This window comes from Eleutherodactylus coqui, chromosome 8 (genome assembly GCF_035609145.1).
Source record: "Eleutherodactylus coqui strain aEleCoq1 chromosome 8, aEleCoq1.hap1, whole genome shotgun sequence".
Taxonomy (NCBI): domain Eukaryota; kingdom Metazoa; phylum Chordata; class Amphibia; order Anura; family Eleutherodactylidae; genus Eleutherodactylus; species Eleutherodactylus coqui.
This window is the reverse complement of record NC_089844.1, coordinates 117,037,073-117,060,914: the sequence shown is the minus strand read 5'-3', so window position 1 is coordinate 117,060,914 and position 23,842 is coordinate 117,037,073. Positions and strand designations below refer to the sequence as shown.

Below are 23,842 nucleotides of genomic sequence, written 5' to 3'. Positions count from 1 at the left end.
CCAATTCACACGGGTGTATTTGCACTGTGGGATCTGGAGCAAGTGTTCGCCTCCAGATCCCGCAGCAAATACTGTGGGATACCCTTGGGGCCTGCAGGAGACCGGAGAAGATGCGGCAAGAAGACCAACAAGGAGAAACAGGCAAGTATAGAATTTTTGTTTTCTAATACCAGAACCCCTTTAAGGCTCTGTTCACACGGGGCAGATTAACTACAAACTTTCTGCCCATAAAATCTGATTTTCAAAGCCAAAGATACGGCTGTGGATCTGTTCTATATATTTGCAGCATATTTTCTGTGCAGAAAATCTGCACCAAATCTGCAGATTGTGCGCTATCCAGCCGCTTTGGGGTTCAAGCATCCTGGACAAGCGGATAAGGTTCAAGTCGGATAAAGACACAACAGCCATGGAAGGAATTTTTTTTTTATTTTGATGATCAGACTGCAACAAGAATGCTCAGTTCAATATCCGCATCTGATACGTGACAGTATGGGGGTACCTGACAATTAGTAAGAAAGCATTTTTTTCCTTCATCTTGCAACAGAAACTTACATAAACTTTCCATAGTGAGTAACATTACATTTTGCTAATTTTTTTTAGCTGCCATCTGGTATTTGCGTCAAATGGTCATTAATACCATAATCCTACCTCCACCTAATCCAACATCTTTAACTTCATTAATGCCTCCCCCTATGCCCTTCAAAACCTGCGTACTTACACTTCATACCAACATTAGCCTAAACTTACTAGAAACAGCCACATCCGGGACAGATCTAATCTCTCGTATCCATGCTGTTAGCCCTATGATACTGCGCACTAATTTAGCGTAGAGCTAATAAATGCATTCTGTGGATTCTTGTATTCTGCTCTGTGTGAAAGACATCTGACTTTAGGCTAATGGTTCGTTTAAATAAGCCAACGATAATCATCGTTGTTTGCTCGGACAGCCTAGTTATACAGGCAAATATATTGTTCAGCCATTATCTCCCCCCCCCTCCCCCCCCCAAAAAAAATAAATTATGAAGAAACAGATCTACTCCAATAGAAGGCTGAAGCTTGCCCAAGTGCTTCTGCAGAGCAACAAGTGTCAAGTGTCTTGTAGCACACGGCTTTTGGGATATACCACACTATTTTGCATGGATGGGTAATGGCTGCAGCGATCACCTTGATGAAGCCAGCTCAGATATCAGTATTGCTATCAGCAGCTTCACTTTTTATTTTTCCAGTTGAGGCAAGAGAGAAAAAAAATAAAATAAACTTTGGTTGCTACAACCATGGTCACTTTCCCTCTAGAATAACCTGCTACGATGGCCTAATGACCAACACCCATTGCTCTCCAACTGTTGGAGAACTAGAATTCCCTTTAGGCCCTGACAGCTGTAGGCCAGGAGGTATAGTTCTGCCATAGATTACTGATCTAGCTTCCAGTGGGAGTTTATCAAGACACCTGTGCCCCATCTCTTACGTAAAAACATTAGCACACATTCTGCAAAAAAAAAAAGTGACTTATTAGACACACAAAAGCAGTATGGCTGGTGGTGAAATTACGACTCCAAATCTACGCTGGTGCATGGGCAGCCAAACAATAGGCCAAAGTTGTGTGCCTCTTACCTGGAGTCTTACTGCAGCGCAATTTATGTTAAGACAGGAAATGCCTGTCCTCATAAAGCCAGGCCTAGGGTATACACATTAACGATATTGCTTCCGCTAATCTAGTTTAGTTTAAAGGCAGCATAAAAACAGCCACTACAAAGCAAGGTGTCTTAGAGCTCATTTACACGGCCGTACTTCTGCTCCGTCCATAATAATGAAAGCTAAACCCCCGTTGAATTACATTGGGGTATTCAGATATGCATGTTTCACCTTTGTGGAAAATGACCCGCAGCAGGCCCTATTTTTGGAGCAAAATAGCCCAATAAAGTCAATGGAATGGCATAACTACACAGTGAAATACGCATGCTACATCCACACAATGTGTCATTCATGTGGGTTGTTTTTTTTCGCATATGCAAAAAAAAAAAAACAAAAAAAAAACAAAACAGAATATACAGCATTTTGGTCCATAAAGCCACATAGTTCACAAACCAAAACAGCCGCCTGTGTGAATGAGTCCTCACAGTGGTCCGTACTCTGCCCAGCTTTCTTTTCTTCATATCTTAAAGTAATAGAACACACTACAGAACAGTTGGTAACATAACAGTTGATTAAGCAAACATTTTAGTAGGTTAGCATAAATAAAAATAATAGGGAAAAGACTATAAAACCAGCTGCATTTGCTTGCAGAATTTCCCTAAAAGAAACAGAAGGGAGTGATAGTCCTTAAAAGGGATACTCCAGCCAAAATGTACAGGGTAAGGCTTCTGGAGGCCAGGACTAGGTATATAAACACACTGGCGGGATATGTAGGAAAATATGAACCAAAGGCGAAATTCAGGAAAGCTTTAAGAACTGGTTTCCATTGCTGCAGCTGGAATTATAGCCACATGTGGTGGCGAATGGTCATACGAGTATGTGTAAAAAGGACAATATTACTAGCAAGATCAGGTTTCCATTGGCCAACACTTGCAGGTCTGCTTTCAGTCATGCCGTGGAAACCCAGTCTAAGTTCGTTCACACGCTACGGATCCACGCTGTTTGATGTAGACCTCACCCCTGCAAATTAAGGGGTGAATTCTGTGGTGCTCTGCACCAATTCTACAGATGTTCTGCTGCTGAAAATGTGCACCACATGTGAATGAACCTTTAGGGTGAATGCACACGGGTAGATTTGAATTCCGGAGCAGGCAACCGCCTCCAGATTACGCAGCAAATACCACCCATAGCATGCAATGCAAAAATGATTCTTTATGCAAATGAGCGGAAACAAATTGCGGTTTCCGCTCGCAGATGGGGGGAGAAAAAAAAAGAAAAATCGCTGCATGCTCCTTTTCCCTGCAGATTCAGCATTGAAGTCAATGGAAGCCATCCGACCTGCAGTCCGTCTGTAATTGACATTGCGGACAGGCCGCGGATTCCGTGGGAAAAACAGTTTAAAAAAAAAGTCTGACTGGAGTTTTCCCTTTAAAACAATCATGTTATAAATAAGGTAAATTGCAAGAAAGGACGTGTGTGTGAATAACGTCCTTATAGCTTCAGTATGGCGCACCAATCAGGAAACCTCAAAGAAGCTAACACAGCTGCTGTGCTGGTCCTGCGTACATTATAGCAGCAAATGCTGAATAATTGGAACAATACAATGAAAAAAAAAATCTATAAAAAAATATTCAAGATAATAAAGATTTATGAGATCATTTACAGCTAGAAATAAGTGCAATATATTAGTGTTCTCTAATACAACATCACAGTATATCAAAAGTTAATGTCCAAATGGGACCAGTTATAGGGCCCCATGACTTCAGCGTTTACATAAAATGATACCAGAAGTATCATACAAACATGTTTAATGCAGATATCTATAATCTACACTATTCAGCTCCTAAACAGCTGCCATGCATAAAATAGACCATTTATGTTGTGCTTTTGTCCACACAGTAGAAGACTACATGTGTCTTGTACTAAGACGGTGACAACATATTGCCACACTAAAATGGTCCTGGCTGTATGGAGTTTACCCATTATTAAATAAAGGAGTTGTCTTGTCAAGAAAAACATGGCCGCGTTCTTCCAAAAACAGCACCATACCTGTCCAAGAGTTGTGTCTGGTATTGCAATGTAGCTCCAATTGAATCAATGGGCCTTAGCTGGAAGAACACACACAACCTCTCGACTGTGGTGGTGTCCTTTTTTGGAAGAAAGCAGCCATGTTTTTCTAATACTGGGCAACTCCTTTAAGGTCTTCTCCTGGTGAGCACAGTAGGCAAAGACGGTTAAAGCTTGTGAGATAAAACAAGGTGAACATCTGAAAGTTGATTACAATTCATATGGATCATCTCCTGATCCAAGTCATCTTGTTGGACATTGTATGGGCTAATGAGGTAGCCATAGGACGTCTTTATGATCTAGCATTAAAAAATAATTTATAAGGAAATATACATATGACTATATTAAGTTTAAGTAGTTGGTACAGTTGAAGAAAAAACACATTCACAACTCTTGAAGTTCTAGCTCTAACTCTTGGCGCTGGAGAGAAGTTTGTATTTTGTTCGATGCTCGCTGATCTCTTCTTTGGTTTTGTTGATGCAACTAAATATTTCCTGAAAAAGAACTTTGTACTCCGGCTGGGACACCGGTGAGCTGGGGTTGTGCTTGGCTAAATGTTGGGAATTTCGTGGAGAGTTGTCTGGTGAGGACATGTTGGATTGCTTAGAGGTCTGGACCGCCTTGTGACTGAAGAAGTCATCCTCCATCTGACAGCGCTGAAGAAGCTCCTCGTATTTGGCTTTAAGAGCACTGTACTGAGAGTCCACCTCATTCAGCAGAGAAATTCCCCTTTGCTTGACAGCCTCAGTCCTCCTGATACAGGTCTCCTCATGACCATTACGAATGGCTTCTGCAGCAACAGTGGGCAAAACCATCGCACTACTGCTTCTTCTTAATGGCTTCTTCTCTAGATCGGAGACCGGTATGACTCGATCAGACTCCAAGTCCTTTTCTGCATTTTCTTTGAACGAGATGAATATGGACTCTGGAATCAGCTTTTCAACACTGCTGGAGAATACACTGTCTGACCGACATATTTGACGCATTTCAGCCACCTCAGCTTCCAACTCTTCTGCTCGGGCGTGATAGGAATCTCTATCTTTGAGAATCAGTTCAAACTCAGAATTTTCTTTCAGGACCTGTTTATATTCATCCTCTAAACTCTCCCTCTTCTTACGTTCTAGGCCAAGTTGTGCCTCCAGAACAGCCAAAGTTTTCTTGAGATGCTCATTTTCCTCCTCAAGGGGACCAGGCTGTGTGTTTAGAGAGGTTATCTTCTCAGCAAAGACGTGATCATACACAAAATACCTGCAGAGAAGGGAAAATACTTAGTTGATCACGACATGTATAAATTGTTTTTGTGGAACAAGAAGAACTCTTGGAATCAGGCTGGAAAACTAGTTTACCTTTCACACGGTTTCTCCCTCATGAAGGAAGGGATATGGCGATCATTTTAAGAACATTGCTGGCCAAAAGTAATAAGGAATGTCACAAAAATGGTCCAACAAAGAATCCACATAAGAGCCAAGAAAAGACAAATACAAAAAAAAAAAGGAGGGAAGGAGAAAGGGGCTAAAAAGTTCAACTGAGCTGAACCGCCATAACAGGCAGCTTGTGGGCAGGGGTGGCACTATTTCTGGAGAAACAGTAGACTATGTTTTCTAGTCTTGGACAAATCACTTAAAATGTTGACAATGCTCAGCCAAAAGCTGCAACTAGTGAGCAGTGTACCGACACATAGGGGCAGATTTACTATACAAAATATGATTTTTTTCTGGCGACAACTATGCCACAAAACTGCTTAAAAGCGTATACAAATACATGGTACGGCCCCCTGCACACGGGCAGAAATTCTGCAGTGCGATTTCCTGCAGAATTTCTGCCCGTGCCCGCATGCGTAGAATTGCATTGCAAAACGCAATCCTATGCGCACAGCTGCGATTTGTCAGCGTGAAAACACATCGCGGCGTGTTCTATCTTTGTGCAGGTCTCGCAGAGGCCCACACAAAAACGTCACTAGTGACGAGCCGGCTCCGCTCTGCACGTGCACCGGCTGGGCGGCAGCCGCAACATCACTGAGCCGGAACTGCGAGAGCAGGTGAGAGCCTCACTGGCCCCTGCAGGGGCACGGGTCGGATCCTGCTGCGAGAATTCCCACAGGGGATCCGATCCGGCCTAAACCTGTTAGAAAGCATGCGAGACCGTTTCAGACAGTTTTTCCAACTAATTCAAAATTTTGCCACATATTTTGTGGTAAAACTATGCCAACTAAGAGCTGGTATAAACTTCTAGATAGTTTAAAATTGTATAGATTTAACATCCAGCTGTGATGAATCTGGCGCATTTTAAGACTGTCTTAGTTTGCATTGTTTAAATTTCAGACATTAGTAAATAAGCCCCATTTACTTCCTATTAGGGTTGTTCAAGGTGCTTGTTTTTGGCTCTACTTGAAACTGTGCTTAGATCAGCACTTCTGGCCTTCAGTTTAGTGATCGGTGGGGGTTTCAGCAACCGGACTCTCTATTCTAATTCTTGACACGTCGCTATGATAATTTTTGCTATGTACAATATTGCCCTGCAGACTGTGTGCATCAAGTCACCACTTCTATCAATTTCTACAGGTATGCACAAATGGCAGCTTTTGATATATTTGGCGATTTGAAGCCACATCCTCATCACAACGTAGAAGACCTTATTTAGACTCTCAGTACGGCAATTTCATAACTTAATGTACTGTAAGAGAATTCTATTACAGCACGACATTTTCAAATGCAAATCTGTATGTAAAAGTGAAAAATCGTTTGCATATTCGTTCTTCTTAGGCTCCTACATGCCTTCATGTGTACCAAGTTTGGTTGAGATCCATCCTCTTCATGACCTAACTTAAAATAGGGGATTTCAACTGTTTAAATACAGCATACCTGGTTAAGGTTGGGTATATAAGCTAGTGTATAATAAAAGGGCGTTTTATGCATTATTCATATTAGAACCTAACATTTTCAGACCCGAAATGCCACCAATGAGTCAATGTGTAAAAAACTTACTTGCGCAGGTCATAGAGTTCCTTCAGACAGGAGAAGCTGTGCGTTGGCCTAGAGTGCTCAAATTTCTCACGACTGCGACACACTCGTCCCGGCTTCTTCAGCTCTTCCATCTGTTTCTGAAGATCATCAATGTGAATCTGCAGACTTTCAATAGTCTCTGTCAAACTTTAAGGCAAAAAAAAAAAAAAAGTGATCACCAAAGGACATTGATGTTTTTCACAGAGGGTTACTGGTCATAATAGAGATGTTTGCAAAAAAAAAAAAAAAAAGCCTGGAAGCTTGTCCACTCATTATCAAGAAAAAAAACACAAAAAAAACAACAAAAAAAACACATAGAAGGAGCTGTCAAAATCTGATCAAACTATATGTGTGATTGTAACGTTTGTACAGAAAGGAAAAAGGTATGTATACCTCTGTTAGTAAATATATTATGAGTGCTGTTGCTGTTTTTTGGTTTCTGCTACCACTGTACGTTGCAGCCATGGTTTACCATGCACCTATACATTTCTATTGGGATATATTTCCAATGGGTGGTGCTGACCCCTTTTTTTCTTTCTGTACAAATATTGTGAGGTTTTGGCTGCCTTCATTTGGTCGTGGACACCTGCCGCCCATTTACCTTCTGTCCCTCCTATTAGAACATCTATATGGTATCTTACCCTCCCTGGTTTTATTTGTAGGCTTAGTCCCAAGAGAGGAGCATTTTGAGAGGTAAGAACTCAGCTTTCCCAGGTTAAGATACACCACCTGGTTTTAGTGTTAGGAGCCATCTGAGAGCTTGGTCACCTGGACGTTGGTAGATGGGCCAATGTAATTTGATCAAATTATATACTAAGAACCTTTCATTATTCACTGTGGTTACAGTAATGATTATAGGTATATATACCTCTGATAGTAAGTTTATTTTGCGTGCTGTTGCCATTTTTGGTTTCTGCTTCTACTGTGATTGTTACGTTAATATCATAAGTAACATAGTATGTTAGGCCGAATGAAGACAAAATCCATCTAGTTCAGGGAGGGGGAAAACAGGCAAATACATATTTTTTATTTCTAGATCCTTTAAGGATCTAAAAATCCAAACAGAATAGTACCCCTCTATTGGGGATCTATGATACAACCTCCAACAAAAGTGTGGTGCTAAAAATATATAATGTACTCATTATATACTGTATTTAAGCAGCAGGATTTACACCCACAAATATATAAGGAGGTATATTAAAAGGGGTTAAACTATTAAAGACCATCAATAGATCAATGGGGGTCTGCCACCCAAGATCCTGGTTGATCAGCTGTTTGTCCGGACAATGTACTCAGGCACTGACCTGACTTCTGCAGGAAGCTGACAGCTCTGTTCCCATTGCAGTGGCCAGCTTTGGTGTTGCAGGCTCATTCACTTCAATGGAAACTGTCTGCAATAGCAAGCTTGGCCACTGCAGTGGGAACTGAGGAATCTGCTTCCTGCAGTAATAAGCCGAGTGCTCAAGCGCAATGGGACCATCAAATATCCGATTAGTGGGGGTCCCAGGCAGCAGACCCCTGCAGATGTACTTTTGATGGCTTATCCTGTGTACAGGCCATAAATAGTTTATAACTGGCCAGCCACTTTAAGTCATTCGTCCCAATAAGGTGTTCATGCATTATTCAGTGCTAGGCGTACTGCCGGAGCATGCAGTTTCCTCACGGGTATCTAGATTACATGCTTTGGGTGGAGGAGAGAATTACTACAGTGAGATTACTGACAAAATGTCTAGCAAAACATCAATTATAACCTCATTATACTGTCTGAAGGAACATGCACAGAACCATTATGTCAGCAGGACTTCCTGAATTACAGCATGATGTCATGCAACAGGAGAGACGAGCTGTAAAGAAGCACAAGTAAGAGCTACCAGAGATCTGAAATCAGCCACAGTCCTATGCTTGGAAATCACAGCAATCAGCACTGAGAATTTATTGTATGTTGACAAACATGTTTGTACATCTGTGCCAGATCCCTTCCTATGTGATGGCGAAGACCCTGAGATCACCAGAAATAAAAGCAGCAAGAGCCATCTGCATGGACCTCTCCCTTTAGATACCTGATGACCACACTACATAGAGTATATCAACAGGTTGCCCATTTCAGACGACCCATTTGTTTAATGCAACTCTGAAAATCTTTGGAAATTAGAAAAGCTATATGTACGATATAAGAGATGTAGCTAAAGGGTGGCTGCCGCAGTTGACCCACTTTAAAGGGGGATGTAAAAGATTGCTGTCAAGTTATTTGTATGCTGAGGTTTCAATAAAACGAGTTTAAAAAAGGACTAGTTACTTCTATTGGCATGAGGGTTTTAAGCAAATTCTTGTGTTCTCCATGAAATAGTTCTTTACATTGTATAATGCTGTTCCTCTGTAATTCTTCCTGGAAATATATAACTAAATTGGCATCTGGGAGTTACCATGCCACTTAATGGAGTTTGTCTCTGGAAAGTGACACTTTCAGCACTGATTCGACAATGTCAGAATGTGTAGGGACAAACCCTACTGACATGGTGAATATAGTGCCCAGTTGTAGATTAAAGCCTGGTTTAGACACAGTGATTAAAATCGCTTAAAAAAACCTTTTGAGCGATAATCATTGCATCCTTTTTTACAGTGCAAGGTGATCGCGCAAATTTGATCTTTCAGCATGCAAAAAGATCAGCGACGGCTTAACGAATACTGCATGATGTCAGTGCAGTTAGACACATGATTATGCCTCAAAAGACGGTTTTGAGCGATTTTTGAGTGAAAATCGTTGTATCTAAAAGGGCCATTATTTAGACATTTCCAGCTCTAGCCCTGTAATCTGGATCTGTAATACATCTTGTAATTATTGCGTAATGTATTTCCAAGTTTCATTGCTTATCAACCACAATCAAATAAGCCCACAAAATATCTGCCGGCTTTAGCTAATTGGACAACGACCACCAAGATGAAGCCAAAGTTGACCATGACCATCTTTTTTCACTGTGTGTATCTGATCCTATGTGTATAGTACGTGGCAAAACATGACTGAACCCACTTGTGCTTAAAGAAAAAACTTCTGCAAGGATGCATCAAGTCCATGGCTGAATGCCCCAAAGTGATATGGAACAGCTGCATCCCCTTATCTGGTTTCAAAGCAGAATTGCTGATGGCATCATTACTCTCCTCCAGATCTTGCAAATCTCTATTTTGTGGATATCATAGCAAGGTCCTTAGCTTGGCCAGGGCCAGTCACCAGAGTATATGGGGGACTCTAATTACGTGGGGGGGGGGGGGGGGGGGGCCTCTAATTTTTGCTTGAGTCTCCCTACAGGCTTACGAGTGGCAGAATACGGACCCATATTACTCAGCATGGCAGTACACACTAGAGCGTTTTTCCATACAGAGAAGGACCACGTGAAAAAGTCATTGCATGTTCTACTCTGATCTTTTTTATGGACGAGACTTGCCCATTCAAGTCAATGGAGATTAAAAAATAAATAAATTAAAAAATTTTAAAAAAAGTCAGATGCCATTCCTGTTTTTTGTTTTTGTTTTTTTTTTTTTAAGATGCAGAAAAGAAAAAAGTGGGCTTGTTTCAGTATTTCTTTTTTTCGTGGATGTGAGAAGAAAAAAAAAAGTAACACATGGACCAAATATGGAGGTCACAGGAAACTGCACATATATGAAAAAGTTTTGCTCTTTGTGGAAGTAACAGACTATTTTTTAAACACACACGTCTGCTCCTAGCCTAAGGGGGTGGAATATCTTCCTCCATACTAGAGCACCTACCTTCCAATCTTTTGCTGTGAGGATCGGCTCTCCAGCACCAGCTTCTGATTTGCATCTTCTAACTCTCTGGCTGTGACATCCAGCTGCTCATACACCTTGGCGTGCTGCTCGTTCATCCGTCTCAATAGATCTACCTGCTTGGTGAGGTACTGGCAAGGAGAAAATAAAGTATGACGTAATAAAACCTCTGCAGATATTTAATATCACGCAGCTAAAACAGAAATCTTTCTTTCTAAATAAAGAGTGTGTTAAAATTCTCCTGTCCCACGCTGCCGGTCCAGTTAGGACTATGAATACGAATACACAGGCCATAATCAGCACTTATAGTGAGGGACAGCTACAAGCAACCATATAGTATCCCCGTAGTAGTTGCTGCATACCTAGGCCGACGGCACCTCTCCACTCATGGAGGCGCATCCTGGGCAGCAGGTATGGAGTCAGTAAACCAAATCTCCAAATCCTCAATTTTTTCCGACTCCATATAGGACTCATGCTTAACCCTTTCCAATCCAATTTGTATCCTGGTTTTCCTAGGGGGCTTACTCTCTTTCTGCCATTATACAATGGCCTATCTGCTGCCTAAAGCCAGTACTGCATGAGGTGACACATTAGATAGGCTCCGACAGCAGAGAGGCTGGCAATATACAGTAAGAGAACCCTGACGGATGTCTTCCCACATTGGAGCTGTACAGCCTTAGATCATAATGTCTTCAGATGTCAGACAGTGGGTTGGAAAGGGTTAAGTGATAAATTTTCTGTACTAAAATGGTATTGTTTGGTAATGGTTCTTGATAAATAGGAGCTTAGATGAATAGAACATTTCAAAACTTTCTAAATTACTATACATAAAAAAAATTAAAAAAAATTATATTAAATATTACACACACACAATTTTTGTAATAGAAAGCCAGTCAGTACCCTTCTACTGACTCCACAGCCCCAATGGGCAGCAGACCTCACCCCAAAGTTCATATGCACTAACAGAGCTATGGATAGGGCAACAGCTTTAAAAAGGTTTGTGCCACAGTGCCTCCATAACAGAGTCAGACACTTTACAGTACCAATATAACAGAACCAGCCCACAGAGCTGGTTTATAAAAGTACCACCACAACAGGTTCAGACTGTAGCAGTGCCCCCCACACACACCACAATGAAGAATCTATGGTAATTATACCATATATAAAAGTCACACACGGGTACGTTATGCTACATAGGGTGTCCAAAAAAATACCTATCCTGGGGCAAAACAGATCTTTGAAGGCATACAGTATTTGTGGAGCCGCTTGTTCCGGCTTTAAAATAACCAAGGGAAATTAATTTATGGCTGATCAGCAGAACAACACGTTGAATCATTGGTGGCAACTAAAAAAAAATGACACAAATGAAGTTATACAAATCAGTAAAATAAAATCAGCCAACTAAGGGTCCTGCGGCAATAGGTAGAGTTTTCTAACATCAGGCCAAGACAGACAATGAAAAAAATCCAGACGAAGAATACTGCGACACACGATGCCAGCGTCTCTACGATAAGAGACCACATGATGCCAGCTGTCAGAGTACAGCAGCAATGTCGCTCCTCAGTCCCATTTCATTGAATGGCGGTTGAGATCTGAGTACTGTATTGTAAACCAGGACAAACGGATGGATGACTTGCCACTGGTGCAATGTCAAGGAATGTAATACCGACGCTTCACCTCATTCCCAGTAAACGTGCTTCAGAGGCTCACAGATGGCTTTAGGGCAACAGATCCTTGTTCTTTGGCTACATGATTCCTTAGACTTCATTTCTTCCTGTGTGGGTCCCACTCGTATAGATCTCTCCAGTTCGTCAACATCATGAGGTACTGTTGTCTTAGGCCCAATGTCCACTGGCGGATTTGATTTGAGGAATCCCCGCGGGTCACCCGTGGGGAAGATCCACCCAATTCAAGCCGCTCATAGGGAAGCATGGGCGTCCGCAGCTGAATTAAAGCATGTGGATTTGTTTTGTGGACCTTTTCCCGCACAGATGGCTTCCATTGAAGTCAATAGAAGCCGTCCGGTCCGCAGCCCACCCGCAATTGACATTGCGGAAGAGCCGTGGATTCCACGGAAAAAGCAGGAGTTTGGAAAAACAAACAAACAAACCCCATCTACTGCACATGTGCCCCGGCCGGCACTTCCGCACACATCCGCAGTACAGAAAAAGAAGACCCAGAGCGGTACGCAGGGTCGGATTCCACTGTGGGCTCCCACATGCGAAATCTGACCTGGCCGTGGACATGAGGCCTAAAAGGGAAAATCGTTGTGTCACTACCTAAAGCACCATAAACTAACTTATGGCGCTGTTAGGACACGTCTTGTATTTTTCATACTCCCCCGCTTCCTGGCTCCCGTCACTGACGTCTATGCGCCGGCTGAAAATTTGACTCCTTTAGTGCCTCTCTCACACAGGGCATTTGCAAAAACGCTACGTTTTTCAATGCTGCTTTTACAGCGTTTTCAGCACAGCTGAAACCGCTGCCCATTCATTTCAATGGCAAACACCCAAGAATAGAACATGCAACGCTTTCAAAACGCAGCGTTTTCAACCCTGTGTGAACAGCCCCATTGAAATGAACGGGAGCCTTGTACAGCGTTTATCACAGCGCTGAAAACGCAGCGCTAGACGCTGTTCAAACACGTCAGTGTGAGAGAGGCCTCAGAGTCCTGTGCGTGCTCTCCTATACAAGTCTATAGGAGAGCATGCACACGGCGCAGAGTGTTAAAGCAGCAGAACTGCAGTCCTAAGCTCTTGCTCACGACCTGAAGGTTGCAAGTTCACTCCCTGCATAGTTCAGGTAGCTGGCTCAAGGTTGACTCCGCCTCCCATCCTTCCGAGGTTGGAAAAACGAGTACCCAGCTTGCTGGGACGTAATACATAAATTACCTGAAAGAACTGCGGAATAAGTTGGTGCTATACAAATAAAAAGATTTATATTTTCTTTTTTTTTTTCTCTTCTTCATTTTAAAAAAAGTTACAAAACGACTTGTAAATTAGTGAGAAATCCAGAAACCGGAAAGAATTAACATGCAGACGCTGTATTCATCCACGTGTGATATGTGCTAGACCCAACATGCAGCAAGCCACATCCACAGCTTTTGGCAATCTACATTTCCCATAATGCTTCGCTTTATCATTTCCAACCTCATAATCGAGCCCAGATTAATAGACAAGCAGTTCATTAATATCCCGTTCCCCTGACTGTGGCGGCATAGATACTGGTGCTCTACAGCTGCTTCATACGCCTGAGGATTTGTTGCAAAGTATGGATTAACCTGAAGTGCTTCAATATGACCTATTTCAGATTAGCACCTTGTTGTGGGGCGGACAGGAGGTACACAGGACTGGCAATGTCCTACATTGCACAACACACAACAGCCCCCCACAAATACTACAAGCAGCGCCTCCTGCAGACCACCTGCAGCAGCATCACATACAGACTGCAGTCCGACAGCTGGCTGCCACAATGCAATAATAGAGATCTAGAGATATATTATAGCACCCCCCTATAATGCACCCACCAAACACGCTCCACATGACCACTTGGCAAACAGAGGCTCCAGAGAGCAAAAAGAAAGCCAGCGGAATTTTGAGTACAGCTCTGGATAAAACAAACATCTCCTTTGGCAGGCATGTTAAGCACATGAAGCAGAGACTGAAGACATCGCACGGAGGTGATCTCAATCCTTGCACGGAAGTACTTATACACAATGGTAAGCAGCAAGAGACAGGAAAGGCTTCCTACCTCAATTTCCTGGATCTGTTCCTGGTTGGTGGCGTACATCTGCTGCAGAGACTCCTCAAGTTCAGTATTGCGGTCCAGTAAGGTCTTGCCAAGCTCAGCAGCAAGCTGCAGATCTGGGAATTAATACAATAGACATCATATAAACTGGGTTCACAATATCAATATTCTAGATTTGTACACAAAACACATTCTTGGTATAGAGATGTACAGAGGGTTCACCATTGTTTGGAAAAACCAACACACAATTACAAGGGGAAAAAATGCTATGTAAAAAGCCAGATACTGTGATCTTAACCCTTTCCAATCCAATTTGTATCCTGGTTTTCCTAGGGGTCTTACTGTTTTTCTGACATTATACAACAGCGCTATATGCTGGCTAACGCCAGTACTGCATGAGGTGACACGTTGGATAGGCTCCGACAGCAGAGAGGCTGGCAATATACAGTAAGAGAACCCCGACGGATGTCTTCCACAATCGAAGCTGTACAGCCTTAAATCATAATGTCTTCAGACGTCAGAAAGTGGATTGGAAAGGGTTAGAGGGGTTATGTCCCCAGGCAGTCGTCTTACTGCATCTTCACCTCCCCAATCTTCCCCTGGCTCCTCCAATCCCCCAGGTTACCTCAACTCTAGCCGGCCAGATCCTCTACTGTTTTGGAGCGTCTATTAGCTGCTGCTCACTTCCTGCAGGGCAATGAACGCTACGAGTGACATAGTGTTCACTGCCTAGCAGGTAATGCCGGAACATCGGCAGCATGCTTTAGCGCGCATGCGCGATATCTCGCCGCTAGGGTTTCATAAAGTACTGTATATAAAACTTCGCACAGTCGCGCTAAAGCAGGCTGCCGAGCATTCGGCTTTCCCTGCTAGGCAGTGAACGCTACATCACTAGTGACTAGGAACACTGACCTGCAGGAAGGAGAATGCTCAGAATGTACATCACAGGAAGAACAAAACAAAAATTCTATACTTGCCTATTCCTCCCCAGGCAGTCTCCTTACCACATCTTCTCCTGGCTCCTCCAATCTCCTGAGTCATCTCACCGCAAGCGGACAGATTTTCTTCTTCCTGTTATGTAGCGTCCATTGCCAGCATTCTCCTTCCTGCAGGTCAATGTACTCAGCAGCCTGCTTTAATGCAAGGGGGTCTCGCTGCTATACATACTATATGAAAACTGGCAGCAAGACCTGGCGCATGCGCACTAAAAGCAGGCTGCCGCGGATTCGGCATTCCCTGCTAGGCAGTGAATGCTACATCACTAGTGACTGGGTACATTGACCTGCAGAAAGCAGAATGCCAGCAATGTACGTTTCGTCACAGGAAGAGGAGGATCAGTCTGGCTTGCTCTGAGATGACCTGGGGTGTAATGCAGGAGCCAGGAGAAGATCGGTGAGGTGAAGATCTGGTAAGACGACTGCCTGGAGAGGAATAGGCGAATATAGATTTATTATTTTTCTTTTTTTAAACAACAGAACCCCTTTAAGGCCACCTGCACATGGCAGAGCCAGATTCCACATGCAGGATCCGGCTCTGACCCTGGCCAGCGACCCCACATACCTGTATTTTCTGTATTGTGTATGACCACGTACGCTTGCTGTTTGTCATGCGCAGTACAGATTTTTATTATTTTTTTTAAATGTTTGTTTTCCCGCGCCATTGCTATGCGATGACGTGGGTACCCGCGGCCAATCTGCAATGTCAATTGCGGATGGGCTGCGGGTCAGATGTCTTCCATTGACTTTAATGCAAGCTGTCCACTTGAAGTCCACAGCAAAATAGAGCATGCTGCGATTTTTCTTCTGCTCGCGGAAATCGCAATTTATTTCCGCGAGTGTGAAGAAAAAAAAGCAAGTTTACGTAGCATGCTTCGAACGGTATTTGCTGCTGATCCTCCGTGTGGACGCCAACCACGGATTCTGCAGCAAAAATCCATTTGAGAGCAGCCAGCCTTAGGCTTCTACACAAATCGATTATCGTTTAAACATACGAAAACAATAATCGTTCAGTGTAAATGCAGCCAATGATCAAACGATAAACACTCGCTTTTCGTTCAATTTACGCAGGCAAAAAAACCCGAAAAATAAAAAAAATCATTGGCTAATTTACTAATTGTTTGGGTTAAATACCAATCATTCACTTACACAGCAAATCTGAACTACTGAGCGATTTCCCGTTTGAGCGAGCCAACAATGTATCTGCCTGTATAAACAGCCTGGGAGCCAACCCAGAAGTCATACGCTTGTTCAAACAATATATCATTTGGTGTAAATGAATCCTTCATCCTCAAATAACAATAAGGAACTAGAAAAGCAAATAGACTAACAAGTCGGATTATTATGGGTTATCTACAACTGTAGGACGTCCGCATCCATGTAGTTTACACGCAAGCACTTCTACCCTTATATGAACTAACAATGGAAGGAGCCACCAGCCCAACATACCATTCTGTCCTGGGGCTTCTTGCCCGATGACGATGGGGCGCTCCACAGTTAGTAGGCACAGTTGGGTAGGCAATTTCAACAAACATGATTTACTTCAAAAGGCCTTTCTATAGTGGCACCAATCTTTGGGTTCCGCATCAAAAATTACTCCTTTGTGCTCATTTTAGCCACTTCAGGACCGAACGCATAAAAAACGTCCTGCAGACGTGTTTATGGATCGGGCTGCAAATCAGAGTCTGCTCCATACCCAGCAGCAATCAGCTGTTTCTGACAGCCACCGGTAACCAATCGTGACACTTACCTGCTTAGATGCCACGGTCAAAGTTGACGGCGCAACCAAACAGTCAGCAGGAAGGGGAAAGGGGGGAGGAGGGGGTGTGTGGAACTACAGCTCACCCCTCACACAGCCCATAATAAATATGGTGATTGAAAGTGAGCAAGATGGAAGAAAAGTGCAGCATGATAGTGGTCTCCATCCATGTCTATGAGCAATGAACAATCCTCCGACTTGGTGCACGTGTGGATGACAAGATCCTGATCCCTTCACATATTACTATGGGCCGATGCCCACGGTTGGATTTCTGTCGCGTTGTACGTGGCAGAAATCCGCGGCATTGCCCTGCAACTATTAGCTTCTATTGAACCTAATAGCTCAATGTTCATGCTGCGGACTTTCACCACAAAATTCCACACCGTGAAATAAACTGCGGCATGTTCTAAATGCTGCGGGAATAAGCGAGGCCGGCTTCCATTGTAGTCAATGGAAGCCAACCGTCACGCTATACTTCCACTGTAGCACAGTGGAAGTATTGCTTGAATACGTGGCCCTGCCCACCACTGGCCACGTCATCTGACACTGCTGCTGCGCATGCGTGCCGGCCCTCCATGCGGGACGCGTATTGAGGATTTGGAGTGGTAAGTATGGGGGCTTTGGGGAACGGGCGCTGTGGCAGACTCTGCTGCGATATTCCACTGGTGGAGTCAGTCACGGCCCTGAGCATGAGCCCTTAAAGAGCCCGTCATTATCTTTTTGTACCCCTCTCTGAGGGCAGCACAAGGTAGGGACAGTCACACCAATTTACAGCGATATGTCTGCTGTGTGGATTTGTGCAGTAGTTTTGGAGAAACTTGTCTTTTATCAGTAGCAGCAAATGCATAGAGGACTACTTAAAAGTAGTCCTGGGTATTCATAAGCTGCAGGCTAGCTACACCCACCCCGCCCTCCAGCCACTGATTGACAACTCTTGGCTTATTACTCTGCATAGAGGGTGGCCAAGGAGAATTATTTAATCTCTCTACAATTTAGGGTATGAAGCAATAAGCTTCAAATCTATGCCAATGTGCACGTTGCTTTGGATCAAAGCAAATGCGTTCCAATTATTACAGTTGGCGTAGCATAACGTGTAGCACAATTACTACTATTGCAGGGGCACTGCTGTAACTACCAAGTAGAATAAAGCTTCCAGTGACAAGGAAGGTCAGGCTCACACATCAACATGCAGTGTACATCCACAACAGTGAATCATTGCTGCCCACTAACTTTTGGAGCCGGCTCCCACACCAGCCTAAGATTTTTCTTTTTCACGCCTGGTTTAAGCAGAGCAATATATCCCATCTACAATTCCCCAATATCAGCACACGGAGACACAATCCAGATTATGTTAACTTGGAAGAGAATGGCACTTACTTGATAAATCCCTCTAACCAGGGTATCCTATATATTAATGTGAACGGCTAAATGTCCCTTTAAAAAACATTTACAGCCCACATTCCAAGATATGAATTGGTAAACCAGTACTGGCGTCCCACACATCAGGGAGAATTAAAGCTACATCCATGACTAAATAGATTGAGCTGCGCACAGCTGCACGGGACACAGAGGGCTCATTCACAAATGGGACAACGAGAAAGGAGCTATGCAAATTATTATGCTTCAGTAATTGACTTCTTATTGATTCCCGTACATGCACATCATTCAAAGCTGCCAAATGCATTGTGTAGGGAAATACATGGCACAGTGATACAATGTATCAGCATAATAGATAAATAGAACAAATTCCCAAGAGTCCTCCACCCTCACAAGCAAGTCCTATATACTTCTTCTATGAGCCTTTGAAATCTAGAATATTTTAAAACTTTGACCCTTGAATAGGTCCTATTAAAGAACTATAAGCTCTGATCCTGCATTGAAGACACAATGTTACAGAATGTTGTAGTGCTAACAAAGGCTCCAGTAGAAGAACAGTAACCACACAAGCTGTCATTGTTTGACCTGTTTTACATCTACAAGCCTGAACACTGTACAATGGGAGGTCAATCAGAATAGAGGGTTTAACTGAGCCGAAACAGTAGCTATTTGTTGGCAGCTATTTGCCAGACTCTCACTCAACATCTTATGGCTGCTCATCTTCCCTTCTCCATTGTTGAAGTGGTTGTCTGGGTTTTAGGAAATTAAATTGACCACATGCAACTTGTTATGTACATTATGTTATAAATATGCAGGTTTCCGTAGCCTGGAAGTGGAATGGAGTATAGAAACAAACTGTTGGGGAGCTTCTTCAGGTCGAGAACAAGAAATATGCCAGGATGTTGTCTTGGAGACTATGACCGCCTGCACCTGGGCGGATTTGCATTGTGAAATCCAGAGCAGGTGTCCCACTCCGGATTCTGCAGCAAATACTGCCCATAACATGCAATTGAAAAATCACTTTTTCCTCTACACAAGCGGAAAAAAAATTAAAAATAAAAAAAAATAAAAAAATTTAAAAGAAAATCACAATTTATTTCTGATGACTGAGGTTGCAATGCCAGAAAAGCAGAGGTCTTAGGAAAAAAAAATCTGTACTGCACATGTCCGACGGCTCGCTGTGCGGATCGTCCACAGTACAGAGAAGAAAGAAGAAAGGCAGGTACATGCAGATGTCGGCTGGGAATCCCACCCGCCCGTGTGCAGCCGGCCTATGGGTAAATGTATATGGTGCTTACGTTGTGATGGCAGCAGGGTTAGGCTTAAAGTTCACAGGCGCGTTCCACTCCGGATTCCACAGCAATAAGCCTCCATAGCACGCTATGGTAAAACAATTCTTCATGTCCATGAGCGGAAACCAACTGCAGTTTCCGCTCGTGGATTAAAAATCACAGCATGCTCCATTCTGCTGTGGTTCCCACATGGACGGCTTCCATTGATGTCAAAGGAAGCCGCCTGATCAGTGGGAAAGAGGGAGTTTGGAGGAAGAAAAAAAATAAATTTAAAAACAAATTATATATAACACACATATAGACATATCACTCCAATGTGTGCTGGCGCTTCTGCACACATCCGCAGTACAGAAAAAAGAAGACCTGGACAGGTAAGCAGGGTCCTCAGCCGCCGTGGGCAGGGTCAGATTCCACTGCGGACTCTTGCATGCGGAATCCTACCCGCTAATGGACATGAGGCCTCACTGTAGGTTGTAGTCTTTCATATTTTTCTTAAAGCTTTCCAAGGTGGAGGAGAGCCTGATGCGTTGGGGTACGGAGTTCCAGAGTGTAAATGATGCACGGGAAAAATCCTGGAGACGATTATGCAAGGAGCGTACTAGAGGAGGGCGGTGAAGGAGGTCTTGCTAGGACTGAAGGTTACATGTAGGGAGGTACCAGAATATTAGGTCAGATGCGTGGAGAGGACAGGTTGTGGACAGCTTGTATGTCATTGATCCAGAGTTGAATTCTCTGAACAATGAGTAATAGGAAAAGTAGTGGATTAGCCGGGTGGCAGAGTTGAGGATAGATTGAAGGGGCACAAGAGCGGTGGATGGGAGGCCACCAAGAAGAATGCTGCAGTAGTCTAGATGGAAGTTGATAAGGGCATGTACGCCACTGAATGTTCCTATATACACACTACAAGATACAAGTGGTTTACTTAGGAAGACTTCAGACAAGTGTTAAGGGTAGGCACACATTTATGTCGGAAGTTCCATTTGGAGCTTCCACCACAGATGGTCATTCTTTCCACTAAACCGATAGACACTATGATGGAGGAGCGATAAACCCCAATATAATCAATGGGGTCATCGGACACCGTTGATGTCCATCATGTGATTATAGGGCTGTCTAGAATTTTTAATTGTCTGTTTCAATGACAGAACATAAAACCGGTAATATTCAACTTAGAAACGAGCCTAGCCTTAAAGTAACCACACAAATTGGACAATCTATCATTTCTCCAATAGCCTATTCCGCGGCTCAGCTAAATGTTCATTTGTTTAGGGAGGGGAGCTGCAGACTGACAGCTCTTGGATGGTGGGGGGTTATTGGATGTTGAAATTCAAAATCCTTGATCCTGCTTTCCTTTGAAATCACCTGTCAGGGGAAAAACTGAGCCGCACTTATACACATCAGAGAGTCCACCGGCCCTGCTGTTATCAGCGGGTTTAGACGACTCAAGTCTGGTGTGCATGGGAGCCTTTAGGATGGTTTCACACACAGATACACTGTAGTTTTTGGAAGAAGGCCAAGACCCAAATATTAGCTATATGTCAATAGGGAACTATGAAATGTACTGCAGACAGTGTGTTTGTTTTATTTTTTTGGTCCATGCCTGTTTTTACAATAGCATCAGGCTATAGGTTTGTCTTTTTTGTAGCTTTCTTTATATAGGACATAAAAAAAGACAAAAGAAAAACAGCAGAAAAAAAACAGTTTATAAATAAAAATGTAATTGTTAAAATTGTTTTAATTTACTACTGAAAGATGTGTGTGAAAGAAGCTTTATACAGATGCATGGAAGTACATGGGTGCACTTATCGATACCCGCTACCATGGGTCTAATAAACAGATACCACAGTAGGGTCTCCATGTACCGCTATATGGTACTCCAGTAGATGCAGAATGTCAGATATTACCCCCTAGAAGTAATGCTCTCATGCAGTCACATTGCCATTTCTCTGCCAGATTAATTTAGCGATGAACAATACTTTATAAATTACTACAGTTAATTATCAACTAACCGAACAGTCTTATCACTCACCAAGTCAACTGCGCTCAAGCAGTCAGTTGGTTCTAGAGTCCAGGCAGAGCAGATTAGGACTCCTATTACACAATCCATTATTCCCAGGTGCAGATATCTGATATCAGCAGAATTCACTGCAGTTCCTTCTGTTACTACCAAGTTCATCCTCACACGGGCACTGCCAGGCAACATAACCTTGTCCCAGGTTGTACTGATAATATAGGAGCACGTGGTTGTGGGACTGATCATAAGCATCCTTATTACTACAATTGGAACAGTTCTGTTCACATGTATCGTTACAATGTAATTATTCGAACAATTTTCCCCAACTTTGACATTTTTATCTCAATTACACAGGTCAATTATTGATACAAACACTGATTACCCTTCACATTCAATCAATAACTGCAGTGTATAAGTCGGCCTTTCATCACGGTTTGCTGGATATATTTCAGGGTGGGGCAATAAAACTGCTTCGTTATGGGGAACTTTGCGCTTTATTATACCTTGTGAAATCACAGGTTCCCTATTTAATAAAACGTGTAGGATTAGATATGCAGCAATATGGTGTGGATATGTCACTACACAATACCGACAGTTCGCCATCGGGAAATAAAGGAAAGCTGGATTTATATGAAAGCTTTAAATGTGTCCATTTTATTTTTTTTTACATCTCACACGTTTCAGATGAGCGTATTCAGAGATACTTATTACACCTGCAAATATGGATCTATGTTGTTTGCTGGGGTCATAGGACCCACTGGTGGTCTGAGAAATTAGAACACTAAAAATGCACCTTATTACATGCTCAACCTTAAAATTCTGAACTGTGAGCAGAAAGGGTTAAAAAAAAAGCTTGGAAGAATACCATAAAGGGGCTTTCTTCTAGTGATCAGTCCTACACTGATGCAATCTCCTTACCCGTCAGAGACCTGTCAGAACTTAGATGACGGGAAATTGCTGATGTTCCAAAAAAATACTAAATAAAGCTTTGAAAAAGAGGATATAAAATCAGTTTTTAAGCATTTAAAAAAAAAATAAAAAAATCTATGCATAATTAGATTAAAATTAATAGCCCGGAATAAATCTGATATCCAGTATACGATGCAGTTCTTGTGACGCATTCTACAGCGCTGACACAGAGACTGACACGGCTGCAGTCAGTGACTTTTAAAGGGACATTGCTTGACTTTAAATGGATTGCATCAAGCAACACCACATCCGCTAGACTGCAGAGTATGTACACAACAGGGGCTGTAATCACTGAATCATCTGCAGCATTCCTCAAAGTATAGATGCAGGGATGAAGGATTTAGTACATCAGACAAAGAATAAGTCTTTAGATACTTTTGATTATTAACCTTTACAATTGCCACGGCCAAACATAATATTGAATATTCACAACCTGAGCGCAAAAGATAAAACTACCATCTATGATGCTGAAACATTTTACAACTCACTGATATAAATTCTATCCTTGTTACAAGTAATAGAATAAATTTCTATGTCTTCTTGGTCATTATTGATTACCAACATGAAAAACATATCCCATTGTCACACACATTTTAATACGGTCCCTTTAACAAAAAAAGGAACACAATTTGGATAGAGGAACACATCTTCAGGTCTAGCACCCTGTACATCTGTCACAGTGACATGGATTTCATACGATCAGAATTAATTTAAAAAAAAATCTGTCTTAATTACATCTCATGATTTGCTACATCTATGGTCAGTATAGAATTTAATGCAGCAGTGCTATAAATTATGCAAAATGCATCACAACTTCTATTGCATCCGAAGTTTCTTTAGATATTCTGCACTTTCAAGGGCGATTCAAGATGATCCAGCAATGTGACTGCTAGAGAGTAAGCAATACCCTGGCGTGCAGGGTGGATCACAATGCAAGGAGTGCACAAGACGCTGTGCTGCACATGGAGATCGTCCCTTTAAATGCTCTCACCTTGCTGCAGGTCCTGGTGATCGTACCAAGGCTCATCCTCCTTGATCTCAAACTCCTCCACATTGCTGTCGGTTAACATGATGGCAGGTCAGAAGGAGCTCCGCTCTCCCGGGACTCCTGACTACTGCAGCAGCGGCGGTGGGTGATGCTGACAGTTCAAGAAGCGGCTCCTTCTACTCCCCAGCTGCCCCTCCCGCCTCCATCCCCGAAACCCTTC

The 23,842-nt window shown here is 42.8% G+C and overlaps 1 protein-coding gene across 1 annotated transcript; it reads right to left on the bottom strand.

The window, feature by feature from the left end:
• Positions 1–1,004: 1,004 nt before the first annotated feature.
• On the bottom strand, positions 1,005–23,809 carry CDR2 (cerebellar degeneration related protein 2). Its single transcript, XM_066576276.1, has 5 exons — positions 23,626–23,809; positions 14,232–14,344; positions 10,464–10,612; positions 6,684–6,848; positions 1,005–4,947 (listed from the first exon to the last, which is right to left on the bottom strand). The coding sequence occupies exons 1-5, from the start codon at positions 23,702–23,704 to the stop codon at positions 4,107–4,109; spliced, it is 1,347 nt and encodes a 448-aa protein (XP_066432373.1). The 5' UTR covers positions 23,705–23,809; the 3' UTR covers positions 1,005–4,106.
• Between the last annotated feature and the right edge of the window lie 33 nt (positions 23,810–23,842).